Raw genomic sequence first — 13,740 nt, 5'->3', positions numbered from 1 at the left:
GCAATGCCTAGCTATTACTATTGCTGCTTGTATTATCAGAGCTGCAGAGATCAAACACACAGAAACGTTCCCTTTCTCCTAAGATCGAAGATTCAAATCAATACAGCCGCACACTTTGCAATATCCAATTAAAAACCACAAGTTTTGAAACAAGAGAAATTGTGCTTTAGCACATGAAACACAATCCTGCGGTGCTACGAACATCAAAACCAAGCACTTTTGGTTTCAGGCTGTTCCAAAGTAAAAGAAAAGCAAAATAAACAAGAGCTACAAGGAAACAAATCAAAAACCCATTTCATAATCTGTTACAAACACTGGCAAAGACTGCTTACACCACAGATTCTGGCTGAAAAAAATCCTTTTAAAGCCTTGAACTCCCAAAGAACCCTAATAAAACCCCAAACAACTCATGGCAAAGGCCAGGCATGTAACATTTCAGCAAGGGGGTCATTTGGGAGCTCTGCGCATGCTTTTATTACATGGGAAACTAGATGCCAGCAGACAAATTTAAGTAACTGTCACAGAACTCGGCAAAACAAGCGAGTTGATGCAATGCTGCCTCTCGGAGGCTGTTCTGGAGGCTCAGCCCACGGTGCGCACAGAGGATGTTCTCAGCAACAATCCCCGCGACGGATCTCAGTGAGGGCAAGTGTGTCATCATCGCCAGCAGAGCCCAGAGGATCTTGTGTCCACCCTCCACTGGGAACGGAGCAGATTTTCACTGGACAGGACCGGGACTCACCTGCTTGCGCCGCGGAGGAGCTGATGATGACGGGAGCGGGGGCTACCAGACGGACGGGGGCCCCCAGGCCGTTCCTGGCCCCTGCATTCACCACGAGAGCACCTGTTTGGTCATAGTACGCAGCAGGAGCCAGCACCGGGTAACCTGAGGAGGCAAACCACCGGTGCACGGGTAAGGTAACAAGCAACACAAATAATCTTCAGACAACTACAGTGCAAGAAAATTTTCCAAGAAAAATCTGAATGGAAAAAGAAACAATAGCTCTGCTTCTCCCGAAGTAAAAAAAATAAAAGAAAATCCGTATTAACAGTCTGACTTTACACTAATAAGAATTCCAGGTAGAGAAGACACTTCCTCCAGTGCCGAACCTACTATACTGGCATTGCCTTCAGTGTAAATTCAGTTATACAGATTTTTAAAAGTCTTAAAATACAAAAGCACTATTTCTTTTCCGTTTTAAGTAAAACGTGGGCTGGGGCTTTTCATATGAGTGAACACACTGCACTTCCCACTCTCCCACTGGATGCTGGAGTTCTTCATTGCGCACACACATGCAAACAAGACAAGGAACTTAGAGTTACATATTTTGGAAGGTATGTATCGTGAAGTATTCTTTAATACATATATTAATAAAAACTGTTAAATATGCTGGTGATACACAAAGCAACAGATTGTCAATGACATACAGTTGTTTAGGTTCCTCGCTGTACAATTCTCCAGTTAAACAAAACCTTCAGGAAAAAGTGAAGTGATTCTGCAAGGTGGAGTCACAAAGAGAACATTCTCTGTGAGTATTTGCTTTGCAAATATAACCCCCAAAACCCCAATAACGCAGACGTAAGGAAATCTGCAGATTGCTTGGAAACATGCCTGTTACAGCTCACTTTTTAACTTAATACGGCAATATTCCTCTTAAACCATAAAAAGCCCACTGTAACAACCATGTGACGCTTCCAGCAAGGAAACCTGAGGAGGTTGAAATAATCCTGTTCTCTTACATTTGATCAGGGGGACATACTTGCACATTATTAAAAAAAAAAAAAAAAAAAAAAAACAAAAAAAAAAACAAAAAAAAAAACAAAAAAAAAACCCCAAACAAACAAACAAAAAAAAAACCAAACAAAAAAAAAAAATAAAAAAACACAAAAAAAACCAACTTATGTTTGCCCTTTACCATTACGGTAGCATCCTACATCACTGAATGTCAAAAGCACCGGTACCACACAGCCCATGGATCAGATTTTGAATTCACACAGTAGCTCCTCTACTGTAGAATTCTAAATTAGAATGAACCCCTGCTTCCTTTTAGTTTTTTCCTGTTTTTAAGCCACTAGGTTTTTGCCTGGAAGAAATTATGAAGGGAAAGTCCCTATCCTGTTAAAGTCAGGCACCTGGCAGGAATGGAGAAACAAGGCTAATGAATGGGACTAAGGTATCTCTGAGGTTTTAAAATAAAGATCACATAAGCTGGCATGATCCACAGAAAAGTCTGAAAGCAGCTTTCAACAGGAGCCATCAATTATTTTGAGTACCTAAGCAACCTAACGCACCCATCCAGCAACACAGTTGATAAAATTTGTTTTCACCTGTGACACAAGGACCTAAACCCTGGTTTAACTTAAATGCTGCACAGGTATTTAGGTTCACATCTAACAGCCTTTCAAAAAATGCCAGATTAAAACTGAAAAACAATAAAAACAAGATAGCGCTGAACGCGAGGCAAACGTGACACCCTGTGGAGACACAAGATAGAATGCTGTTACATCTCCCTGTACACGGGAGAAGTTGCAGCTCGCTCAGAGGCCCTACCTGGCATCCCTGCTGCCAGCCCTTGTCCAAAGGCAAGGGCAGAATTGACGGCCGCGGCAGCCACCAGCGGATCAGTCTGCTGTCCCTGCTGGTTCTGATTTGGGGTCAAAGGACGCTGACTGGCTCCTCCGCGGAGAACCTGCAGAAGACAGAAGAACACCGATCTGTTTATTTTGGAACCCAGGAGCAAGCCACAATCACCAGACGCTTCCAGGAGCACCAGCAGCAATCTAGTTGAAGTTCTTGCACAACTAGTGCGTGACATCCCTCCCCTTTACTGAGGGCAGAGCTGCCTCGGCCAGCACGAGCCTTCACACTACCTCCAGGCATAAATGCAGAAGATACAATTTAAATAACACACCCCCTCCCAGGCTTACCGACCATCATCTGACCTCTGCCATTTCTTGATATACCTTCAATACTCATCCTTTGGTAGAAGTGTTTGCAAGCCACCTGCACCACTCCAGAGAATACTCAGTCTCTGTCACAAAAGCATCGCTGAAAGCCCGCTTGAGTAGAAACCTTAAAAAGCCCAAATTAGGGGCTGGGGGCTGATGACACGAGGTGACACGGGTTTTTCCAAGTTGCCAGCCCCCCTCCACCCCAACAGAAAACAGAGACCCGGTGACACGACACTTACTCACCAGAAATAATGACCAAAGATCACACACCATCTTTTACAGGTAGCTCTGGTGGTTTAAGCACCTGCTGCTCTCAAAATGGAAGATGGCAAACTGACCTTTCCTGTAATTACCTGTGACAGACTTGGCTTGCAAAAGCCTTTTACTCAAAGCGGTGATGCAAGAGTCTGCACCCGCGAGCGAGGTCAGCTTTTTTAAAAGCCATCCTTTGGTACTCGGCATGCCTTGCTGCAAAAAGTAACGCTGTGTGTATCACTGGAAAAAGGTATTAAAAGGAAAAAATGACACTGGGAGAGGATCCTGAAGTTAACCAGGATGCACATCCCAGAGTTTGCTATCGCTGTCAAAGCCTGGATGGGAACTCTTCAGCCCAGGGAGTCTCACGCAGCTGCTTGGTAAGCACAGGCTGCACGAGGGCATCGTACAGAATACACGTGATGGATGGCAGCCCGCAGGCAGTGAAATGCTAGTGTTTTTTATAAATACACTATTAAGGTGTCATAAGGATCACAAATCAACTGTCCATAATCATCACTCTAGATTTCCAAAACGTTTGCCTCAGCACTTTTTAGAAAGATTTAATCCAAAAAAATATACGCTGTATCCTCTCACGGCTGGAAGGTTTGCATTAAAAACAATGCCCACCGTCCCCACTCATGCCCGTTTCACGGCTATAGGAGTAATGACAAATACTATAAAGCCTACTGATGATTTTTTATTTTAATAGCCCAAACCTTTGCAGAAGCTCTCTTAGTACACACTTTCTTACGGGGAAAGGCTCCTCGTTTGAATGCATTAACACATTCTTACTGCCGTTTCACCTGTGTGCACGGGTACGTGCGGGAGGTCTGCTCCACACGCTCCTGTCTGTGACCTGCCAAGTGGGAAGGTTTGATGATTAACTTTGTCAGGAGCAAAGTGTTCTCCTCCTGACCACTGGTCCAGAATCACTGGTGTGAAACATCACCGCTTTTATTTTCCGAAAAAGCCTTATAATGCTATCAAACACGAGTCTTTGCTTTAGTTTTCAGAGCAGAAGGTGATAAACTCAGCTGCCAATTGCCATTTTCTATAACTGCTATCAAACGCACGAGGACCAGAAAGGAAGGCTTTAAGTTATTACAAGAAAGGAGCCACCTCGCTGTTTGGTAAGATAACGAACCCATTTTGTTTCCAAGTAGGAAGTACCGTGGGACAGAGGCCGATAAAACCGCACAAAGCCAACGCCAGGCGAGGACCAGCGCGTAAGCAAACGCCAGATAAACCAGCTGGGGTTGTGCCAGAGAGCCGGCCAGGTGACAGGAACCCAAGGCCAGATCTTGCCACCTGTCCTACGGGCCCTTCCGGGGCCTGAAAGGAGAAAAGCAGAGTACATCCAACCGCGTGCCTAAGGGGAGTAAGAACCCAAACCAGGATGGTGAGACGCTTCTCTTCCTTCTAGCATTTAACTTAATTACTCAGGTTAAGCAACCATCAATTTAGTCTGAAAGTTTGGATTTTTTTTTTTAATGCCGATTTAAATAGCAAGCTAACAATTTGCACTCCCACACAATTTCATAAAACATTTAGGATGGCTTTTCCTTACAGTAAAGGAAGAAAATTCTTGTTTCCTATTAATTCTCACACTAGACTCTCGGTTTCCACCTTCTGCTCCAGTAGTTGCTAGATTCCCATTTGTGTCATCTGCATCAGAGGAACAACTGTGACTAAACACCAGACCTTTACTAGACTTATCTTACCTAACTGAAGTCGGGAAAATTAACCTAGTTAAATTCCAAGTTGGGGGGTGGGGACGACACAACAACCCAACAAAAACTGAACAAGAAATGACACAGTGGTTCATCACAAAGATGCATACAAATTTCCACCAGAAGAAAAAGCACAGGCTGTATAATCCAATATGCTGTCACTGCCCAAGGATGAAGAGCAGAGGTGGATAGTGCAAAGTCCACCAAGCACATATCGTTTACAAAATATATAAAGAAAACATTCCCCTTATCAGCCCTCAGTGTGACCTCTTCGTTTTTTTTTTTTTTTAAAAAAGCAAATACCATTTAAACAACAGATACCTGCCTCAATATTAATCTCTAACACACTTAAAGGGGTAACAGCAGATCATACGAAAAATCTTCACTAACTTCATTAATTCTGTTCTTCTAGGTGTCAAATTCTCCAAACCTTTGTGCAGCCTAAAGCCAAACAGCTGCACAGTTCACCTTACAAAAAAAGCCAACCCAGTGTTTTCTTTTTGCGCTCATCTTTTGTCTTCAAGTCAAATAGTTCATTCTGCTATTATTTTGACCCTTTTAAGGCTGGTCTTCATAAAAAAAAATTTCTGTACTGGACATCACCCTGCAGATAAGAGCACACTTACTGACATTCAGTGTTTGACACACATCACCATCACCTCCATGGCCTTCAAGTTGCAGTAATGGGCACAAAACCAGATTGCAAGATAATGATTTCCACTCACACGCCAACAGCACGTGTCACTCAGTAACGTTCACAAGCTGCTGAAATTATTTGTTTCCAAAGCATTAACACACACTAATTCACTACCACAAATGTACATGCGCTATCCTTCACGTGCATGATGCATAAACGATGTAACAGAATGTACGGGTGTTTCTTCTCCTTTTTTTTAAGAGAGGTCAAAGGCTCTTCTCAGTCAGAGCCGAGTGTCAGGAGAGGTCATTTAAAAAAAAAAAAAAAAAAAAATTGCAGTTCTTCAAAGCTGCAAAGCAGCCTGCCCCTTACCTGCTGCTGGCCCTGCTGGGTTTGCTGCGTGGTCTGCTGATTTGCCGAATTGGTTGCAGCAGCAGCCGCGGCAGCTTGCTGCTGGAAGAGGCTGGCAGGATAAACTCCCCAGGGCGTAACTCCATAGTACTGGTGAGGAACAACGGCCGGACCTACAATGTGAAGGGAATCAGTGAGCTTCTGTAGAGCGACAGTCACACTGCAAACTAAAAATACTCCCTCTTCATATTCGGTTTAACAAATCCTATTTCCAGATGATCTGCTTCAAACCCTTTGCAAATACTGAGCGATTCTGGCATCTGTATTATTCATTTCTTAAAAGCTTAGAAGTCAGACCTGAAATTTCATCTTTACTTGCTTTTACCTTACTGGAGGAGGTCAAATTCTGCTAGCAGCGATCCTGTTGAAATTCCGTGTTTTTATTGTTGTGCCCTAATTTTATAGCGAAGGACCAAAAGTTCTCTAACCAAAAGAGAAGGAAATTTGTTTAAATGAAGATACACAAGTCTCTTCTACTCTCAGCTGACATTCACAGCTCAGTAACATCTATCATTTAGCTGCCCAATAAATTAAAAAAACCCTTCTTTGCACGTAGATAGCATCAGTTCTCAAGTGTTAAAATATTATTTTTTCTAGCCACTCAGTTCTGCTTTTACTTGCAAACCACCACAAAGGAGGCTGTAAGATCCTGTACCTTTTAAAATTCCCTCCTCCAAATCAAAAGGCTAACAAAAAAATAAATCTTGGAGAGCATCAGAAAAAGCCTAACTTTCGAAGAGTCATTGTGTTTTATCAAGTTTCAGGACACCGCACACTTAATTTGGCGATGGCAAAACAGCAGCCTATATCCTTAAATAATTCTAGCTGGCGTAACGCTGAGGAAGCGGCGAGTACACTGCGCTGAATGGCAGAGTCCCTCCCGTCAAATAACACATCTGTGAAATCAGCAATATTTTTTAATATGCCTGTTCTGTTTCTTTTGGAAAGGTCAGCAGAAAGGTATAAGTATTTCCTTTGCTTTTCAAATACATCCCTTATCCCAGGGGTTCCTGCCCCAGAGAGGAGTAAATTATGGCACGCGAGCTTTTTTAAGGGAGAGCGCCACGGTCGTATTTGACACTGTAGAATAAACAAGTCTGCAGTGAATTTGAACCACACACTTGTTCTTATATGGAGTACAAATAGCTTCTATTTTAAGAGAGAACTGTTACAGTAAGACCCTGCTAGGAGAACAAACGTAACGCACTTAAAGACTGTGAGCGCTTGTCCCAAGAGACTTTAGAACTATTCCCCCCCAAAACGAAGGATAACAGGAAAAAGGGAGATGCAAAAAGACACTGCTCAGTGTAAGTTTCGGTATGACAAAGGGAAAAATCCAGAAGTACTTCATTCCTTTTGGTTTTGTTTTTTCATACAGCAACACACATTTGTCTCAAATGAACTACTGCGTAACGTAAAGGCCATCCACCGTGCAGCAGCCTGGCTCTCCGCCGGGACGAACAGCTCCCACAGCCAATACTGCAGGCTGGCGAGCCGCAGCTACGCTTCAAATATTAATTTCATACGTAATGTCAACTATTAAATTCGTATTTCAAAAGTGTAATAGTTACTGTCTTTTATTATTTTGGGTTTAACCACTATATTTTCCCTAAATCTAGGATTTTGTAGCAGCATTAACACCCACGCCCAGTTCTGTGTGCAGCAGGGAGGTGCCACAAGCAATTTAACGCCAGGCACTTTAGCAATACATGCTGAACAGTTGGATTTGTATCTCTCACTAAAGCTCTGCCTTGCTGGATTTACTGTGTACCGTCAGGGAAGGTGACTTGTGCGTCTTACTCAGATTCGTCTTGGAGCAGCAACCACTTGTTTCTTACCTTTCAACCTGGAAATTCACGTGCAGCGGTAGCTAAAATTAACAAAACCTGCAGAAAAACAAATCAATGCCTGTCTTGACCTAAAAAGCTACAAACACATAGCTAATCTGGGGATTATAATCTGTCCACATTCAGTCAGCGCAGATCAGACAGCAACTGCTAGGGTGCTTCTGCGCTCAACAGGAAAATAGTTGCAACTGCTCCATTTTATGCAAGTAATTTGTCTGTGTTTGCCCTTAGGCTACTGGGAAGCTGCTGCAATGCCCTTTATATCAGCAAAATGCGGGCATCTCTCTGGGTTATTTTAATTTCAGTTCTAATTATCAAACAAGTATAGTCTAGATGGGTTTTTTTTTCCTAGTTAGAGGTTGCTCATCAGATCTGCAAAAGCCTTAGGTGTTTAAAAGAAGAAGAGACACAGAGTCTTTGAAGTTTGCAGGCAGCTGGGCTTAAAAGAGTTGCAAGTCTGGCTCAGCTCATTTGAGCGCATGGTGAGGCTCATTATTGAACAGCGTTCTCAGTGAGGGCAAGTGTGTCATCATTGCCAGACTTACAAAAACACGCAGAGTGTTTCTTTACTTCAGGAGATCTTGCACCTGCTTTTACACTTATTAAAGACAGGCAGACATGAGAAAATAAAAGCCATTCTGGTGCCTGTGAAATCAAATATTCTCACTACTACGTCTCACACACTGGCCACAGACACCCACAAATACTCCTTCCAAGAAACATTAGCAAAACCACCTGTGTGTTCATGGCAAAGTTTTCGCTTTTAATCTCAGCCTTCACACTCAAATCTCGGTAAGCAGAAGCCATACCTGCTCTCTGCAGGAACAGCCAGTCCCCCTTGCAGAGCATGAGGACTTGATGACCACCAGGTTAAACAGCCTCAAGAACCTCACGTCTGAAAACGCAAGGCTGCAAATCACAGCTTTATCAACTACTAGTGACTGATGAGCTGGTCACTTCACAATTACCAGTACGGCAACCAGAGACATCCATGAAGTGGTGTCTTTTTAGGGATGGAGATGAGGAACAGCAGAACTCAAACGGCTCCGGTGCAGCCCAACGCAAACCCTGCCGTATCGGCCTGGGGCCAGCACGGATCCAGAAGAGGAGAGGCACCCTTAGAATCATAGAATGGTTAGGGTTGGAAGGGACCTTCAAAGGTCATCTAGTCCAACCCCCCTGCAAGGAGCAGGGACATCCCCGACTAGATCAGGTTGCTCAGAGCCTCATCCAGCTTGGCCTTGAACGTTTCCAGGGATGGGGCATCCACCACCTCTTGCAAGACACCGTGCCCGAGGCAGCTGGGGAAGAGCCAGCTCCGCATGCTCCCCCAAAACCCACGTAACCATACCTGTCTCCAGCTCTGAGCTGGCTCTGCAGGGAACAGAGGTCAGCACGAAGTGAATGAGGCATCTAAGACACCCAAGCCTGAGAAGCACAGTGCAGACACAGCCCAACCGACCCCACCTGCAGTTTAGGGGCACTGTGTTTTTCCCTAATGCAGATTATTCCAGCATCCACTTCTCCACAAAGAACAGAAACACTTTTCTACCTGTAGCACACCACCTCAGAGGGAATCAACATTTCCCACCTTGTCTTACAAAAGGCAAGATTTCTTTTTTCGAGTGACATCTTTCTCAAACGAGAGAAGGCAATTTCACAACACCTTTTAAAGACAGCAGCATCTCCCCCACAGTTTAAACTCACAAGTGATTTTTTTTTCTTGAGTCTAGAAAGCTCTTCTCTCTGCATTCAAATTTGTTCTTTAAAATGCTACTATTGTTAGGAAGAAAAGATATTACCACAGGGCTGACAGTCTTACAATCAGGACAAAGCTGCTACAACAGCAGAATCTTAATTGACAGAACTCTCTCTGCCATAAAACACACAGAAGTTTCCCCTCCGCTGTAAGAGTAACTGTGAGCAATAAACTACCAACACCTCTAAACTCACTTCTTCCATCTCATAAACTTCTCCAAGTCCTCTCAGTTTAACACCCCTTATGCATCAGCAAGGCCTTCTGACTTCACACATAACTCTAAAACACCTAAACCACCCCACGCCCCTTCAGTGCTGCACTCAATCATTACAGAGAAAAGGCTTTCAAGACTGCTCAAGTCTAGACAGAGAAGATGCTTTTCCTAAAACAAACATCAACAAGGAGTGCAGTTTGTTATATTGCCATTTCTGGCTGCTAGGGTCCAAAGCCGGAGGAGATAGATGAAGTAACTCGTATTTTTCCGTGGTGTAACACTAAGTATATTGCAGCACATTACACATTCTTTTGTTTTGTTTTCAAGAGCCACAAAAATTACTGAAGTAGAAATCCTGATGCCAAGTTTCGGGATGCTTTAGGTATCCTAGGGTATGTTATTTCCCAGTTCAAATTTATAAGGCCTTGATCAGACATTCAGGCAGCTGCAGCTTCAATACTGCTGAGAAAAAGGGAAAAAAAAAAAGTTGTGGCAAACACACTTGTTGTTTCCTAGAAATCTGGCAGCAGCTATGTGTGGTCTTTCTATGAAATCAAGACGCTGACCTCCTGCTCCACTGAACTTCACTGCAGAATGAGCACTAGCTTTAGAAGCACTGAGGTGATGCAAAAAGACCAACCCGGATCCTCTTTTTATGGTGTTCATTTACAAAGCACCTCTTCTGACCGTAACTGGAAGTGCCAAGTGTTCTAGCACCTCTTTCACCCTAAGTCCTGACAGAAGCATCCTGGTTATATTTGTCACCAGGAGTTCAGGTCATTCATTCACTGCCACACATTCATCATCACATGATAGTTTATCGACTTCGGGACTATTAGAAATATCCTTGTACTCTAGCTCTTGGCTTTCTTCCATTTAATCACGGCATCATTTCTTTGCCAACAACGTGTTGTTACCTAAACTTAATCTCGCACTGTTATTATGATTATGCAATCAGCATACAAAATTCACAACAGACAAAGTTCAGAACCCATCTTCAAATTATAATCTCTACTCTTTACGTACTTCCATATGATCCACTAAAAACACCATGCAACTGGGTAACAGTTGCTGAAATCCCATTTCAGAGCTTGACCTGATACTGGCCTCAAAGCTTAAAGGCTAAGCAGCGTTATGTAAGAGCTGTTAAATGCAACGAGAAGTCACATATCAAACCACAGCGCTGTTTGGCAGCACTGTATTCACACACAACCGCTGCTTTCTGGGTTTATTTGGTACGAGCTATCCCACAGTGGGAGAGATCTGCAGGGAGTACGCAAGTTGGAAGCGAAGCATGGCAAAGCACGCAGGCCCCACTGAAAATCACCACTGCTCTGCAGCAAGCAATTTTTCTTTAAAATGTAGAAGGTTTCCTCTCCCTGTGGCTGATGGAAAGCAAATAAAAGTGTTTTTCTGAACTACATTCTTCCTTTGTCCTCAATGCTTAGGCAGGAACTTTACAACATACGCAGCAGAAGTTCAATGTACCATGTGTCCTTCACACTGCCTGATAAGCTGTTTTACTGAGCTGTCATCCCAAGGTACACCAATTTCGGCAATGACAGTTGGAAAGAATTTGGAAACTGATGCATGAACGTTTGGGAGAAAGATCTTGTATGAAGATAAGAGCCACCATCTCTGCTTGCCATCTGGAAAGCTGCATATTCATAGCGTAAACCTCCCAGCAGATACGCGATGTTTTTACCTAGAGAACCTAAAAAGCATAAATTCTTAACAGCAAAAGGGAAAGGTGTCATTTGCAGGATGCACTACTGTAAATCATGCTACACAGCAATGAGATACAATTTTCCTGGCGGAAAACACATCCACCCTCTTTTTAGCATTTAGTAAGTGTATTTTCAAAGGTATCTCTAACTGCTGTCAGTTACCAAAAACCCCAAACATATAGCAATGTTTATGTCTGCAAGTGTTTCACTTCAGATTTGCTCTAGTTGTTCATCCTCCACAGAAAGAGAGCCCACAGCAAGTGTTACACAAGAATTATCACATTTAATCTACAAAAAACAGGGTTTCCAAGACAAATTCTGTTTCAACTCAGTGACACGCAAGTACCTCTCCACAGAAATTACAGTGTACTAATATTTTATTTCCACAAGCAGAGGCTCAAGAGTAGTTTTGGTACAGAAAACGGTCACAAATACACAGACAACTGGAAATACTTCACCTAATGTCGCAGCTGCTGCAAGTCCGGCTGCGTAGGGATCTGTTCCCGGTGGAGCAGCGCTGATGATGTACGGATTGGGGACAAAGGCAGCGGGAGCTAAACCTGCTGAAAACATACCTGTCAGTAAAAACAACCTTAACTAGAGCTGAAGCCCTGCCACAATTCCTCCGGCTGTCTGGCTGGTGAACACCAAAGCTCAGGGGTAGTATTTTCAAGCTTTTTACAGGTTGTCTTCTATAGGGAGTGAGCAACCACTGCGTTACCAGAGCCTTAACACAACAGCCTACGGAGGGTATAATTTACATGGAAGAAACCTCACTCCAAGGATGCAGTGCCCCATAAGAGAAGCTGAAGTGGTAAAATAATCCGTGTACAGTACCCGTACTTGCTCAGGTATCTCTCTCACCCTCAAAGTTTGGGTGACTATTAACACCAGCTAGATGTCAATGTTATCTAACCGCTTGTACTGTATAATTCTGTATTGTCTATAACAAGTTAATCAAGAACCAACTCACCCTACTTTCCGAATCCCATGCCCACTACACAATACCAGTACTTCAATTCATTAATTTGGAAGGAGCTCAGGAGGGTACAAGCCAGCATTGCAGGGCACTGCCACTGCCACGTAGGCATTCCCTCCCTCTGCAAGGGAGCAGTTTAATCATTAGAGACATTACCGGTGGGCGGGAGGGGGGCGTGGAGGGGAGGGGAAGTGAAGGGAAGGAAGTTAAAAAGCTAAATAATTTTAATTCAGGTCTATTGCTGAACTCCAGTAAGCATGTAAGAGCTGGGAGAGTCCCAACACATTTGCGTTCGGCTTTTGGGTAGGAAGAACGACCACTTAAATTGCTTTTTGTGCTAAAAACATTTAACGCTAGGATAGTTTAACTCCAATCACCCACAAGTAGCCCTTCTACTCCTCCTAGCTCTCCTGTTTTTCTCCGCAAGGGATTAAGTGCTTTCTTCACAGTTAATCTATACTGTTTTAATAATATGAATCATGTACCTGCATAAATTACATCTTTAACTTGAACCCAGCCCCCAGGCAGCTGAACCACAGAAAGCACTCAGGTGTATACTGAATTGTGCATTTTTCCCCTCACTTCCCTGTGCCGCTTACCCCAACTCACGCCTCACTCAGAATAAGCAAGTACTTCAAAACGCTCTCGTTACTGACCAGCACTCTCAGCAAGTGTAAGAGCATCATTCCTGCCAGACATGAACGTTCTAAAGCTTTGAAAGTGTGCAGATACCCCCAGAATTTTTGAAGTAAATCTTCAAACAACGTACTTCTGCCTGCACGTCGACTACCAGTTGCAAAAACATATTTTGGGTTCTCTATAACCTACTAATCCTTTTTTGCTGGTATTTTCCCAGTACATTCTGAGAATTAACAGAAGGCCAGTAAAATGTCATGTATTAAACACAGGACTTACCTATGTGAGGCTGATGGGCAGCTGCCAAGGCATACTGCTGCTGCTGCGCTGCCGTTAGTTGTTGAACAGCAAGTGCGTTCGGTCTTTGGAACAACTAAAGGGACAAAAGCAAAAACACGGTCCTTTACTCATGCACAAAAAGCATTCTCTTACTTCCTTTTAAAGCAATCCCTTTACACTAGATTTATTTTCACAACTACAGACACTCCTCTTTAAAGGGAAACATTTCAAAAGGAATTGGAAAAAACCAAACCCCTTTGAAATCAATTGCCCGTGATAATCCATCTGAAAAACCCCATCTATTTCTGAAG

At 43.3% G+C, this 13,740-nt stretch overlaps 1 protein-coding gene and 1 non-coding gene across 10 annotated transcripts in view; both read right to left on the bottom strand.

The window, feature by feature from the left end:
• Nucleotides 1-13,740, bottom strand: part of PUM1 (pumilio RNA binding family member 1) — a 79,203-nt gene that overhangs the window by 20,796 nt on the left and 44,667 nt on the right. For 6 of the 9 annotated variants that reach the window (XM_086765280.1, XM_086765283.1, XM_086765282.1 and 3 more), the window contains 5 exons: nt 13,430-13,523; nt 11,994-12,110; nt 5,950-6,101; nt 2,552-2,690; nt 743-886 (listed from right to left, as the gene is read on the bottom strand). In XM_086765280.1, coding sequence (XP_086621406.1) covers nt 743-886; nt 2,552-2,690; nt 5,950-6,101; nt 11,994-12,110; nt 13,430-13,523 — 646 coding nt within the window. The remainder of the gene's footprint in view (nt 1-742; nt 887-2,551; nt 2,691-5,949; nt 6,102-11,993; nt 12,111-13,429; nt 13,524-13,740) is intronic. The other 3 variants (XM_086765285.1, XM_086765286.1, XM_086765284.1) reach the window with 2 other exon arrangements.
• Nucleotides 8,292-8,375, bottom strand: LOC147598113 (small nucleolar RNA SNORD103/SNORD85). The gene has a single exon (XR_015260951.1). It is a non-coding gene; the product is annotated as a small nucleolar RNA SNORD103/SNORD85 (small nucleolar RNA).

The sequence above is a fragment of the Chlamydotis macqueenii genome, chromosome 22 (genome assembly GCF_036417535.1).
Source record: "Chlamydotis macqueenii isolate bChlMac1 chromosome 22, bChlMac1.mat, whole genome shotgun sequence".
In the NCBI taxonomy this organism is placed as follows: domain Eukaryota; kingdom Metazoa; phylum Chordata; class Aves; order Otidiformes; family Otididae; genus Chlamydotis; species Chlamydotis macqueenii.
This window is presented reverse-complemented; position numbering and strand designations above follow the sequence as displayed.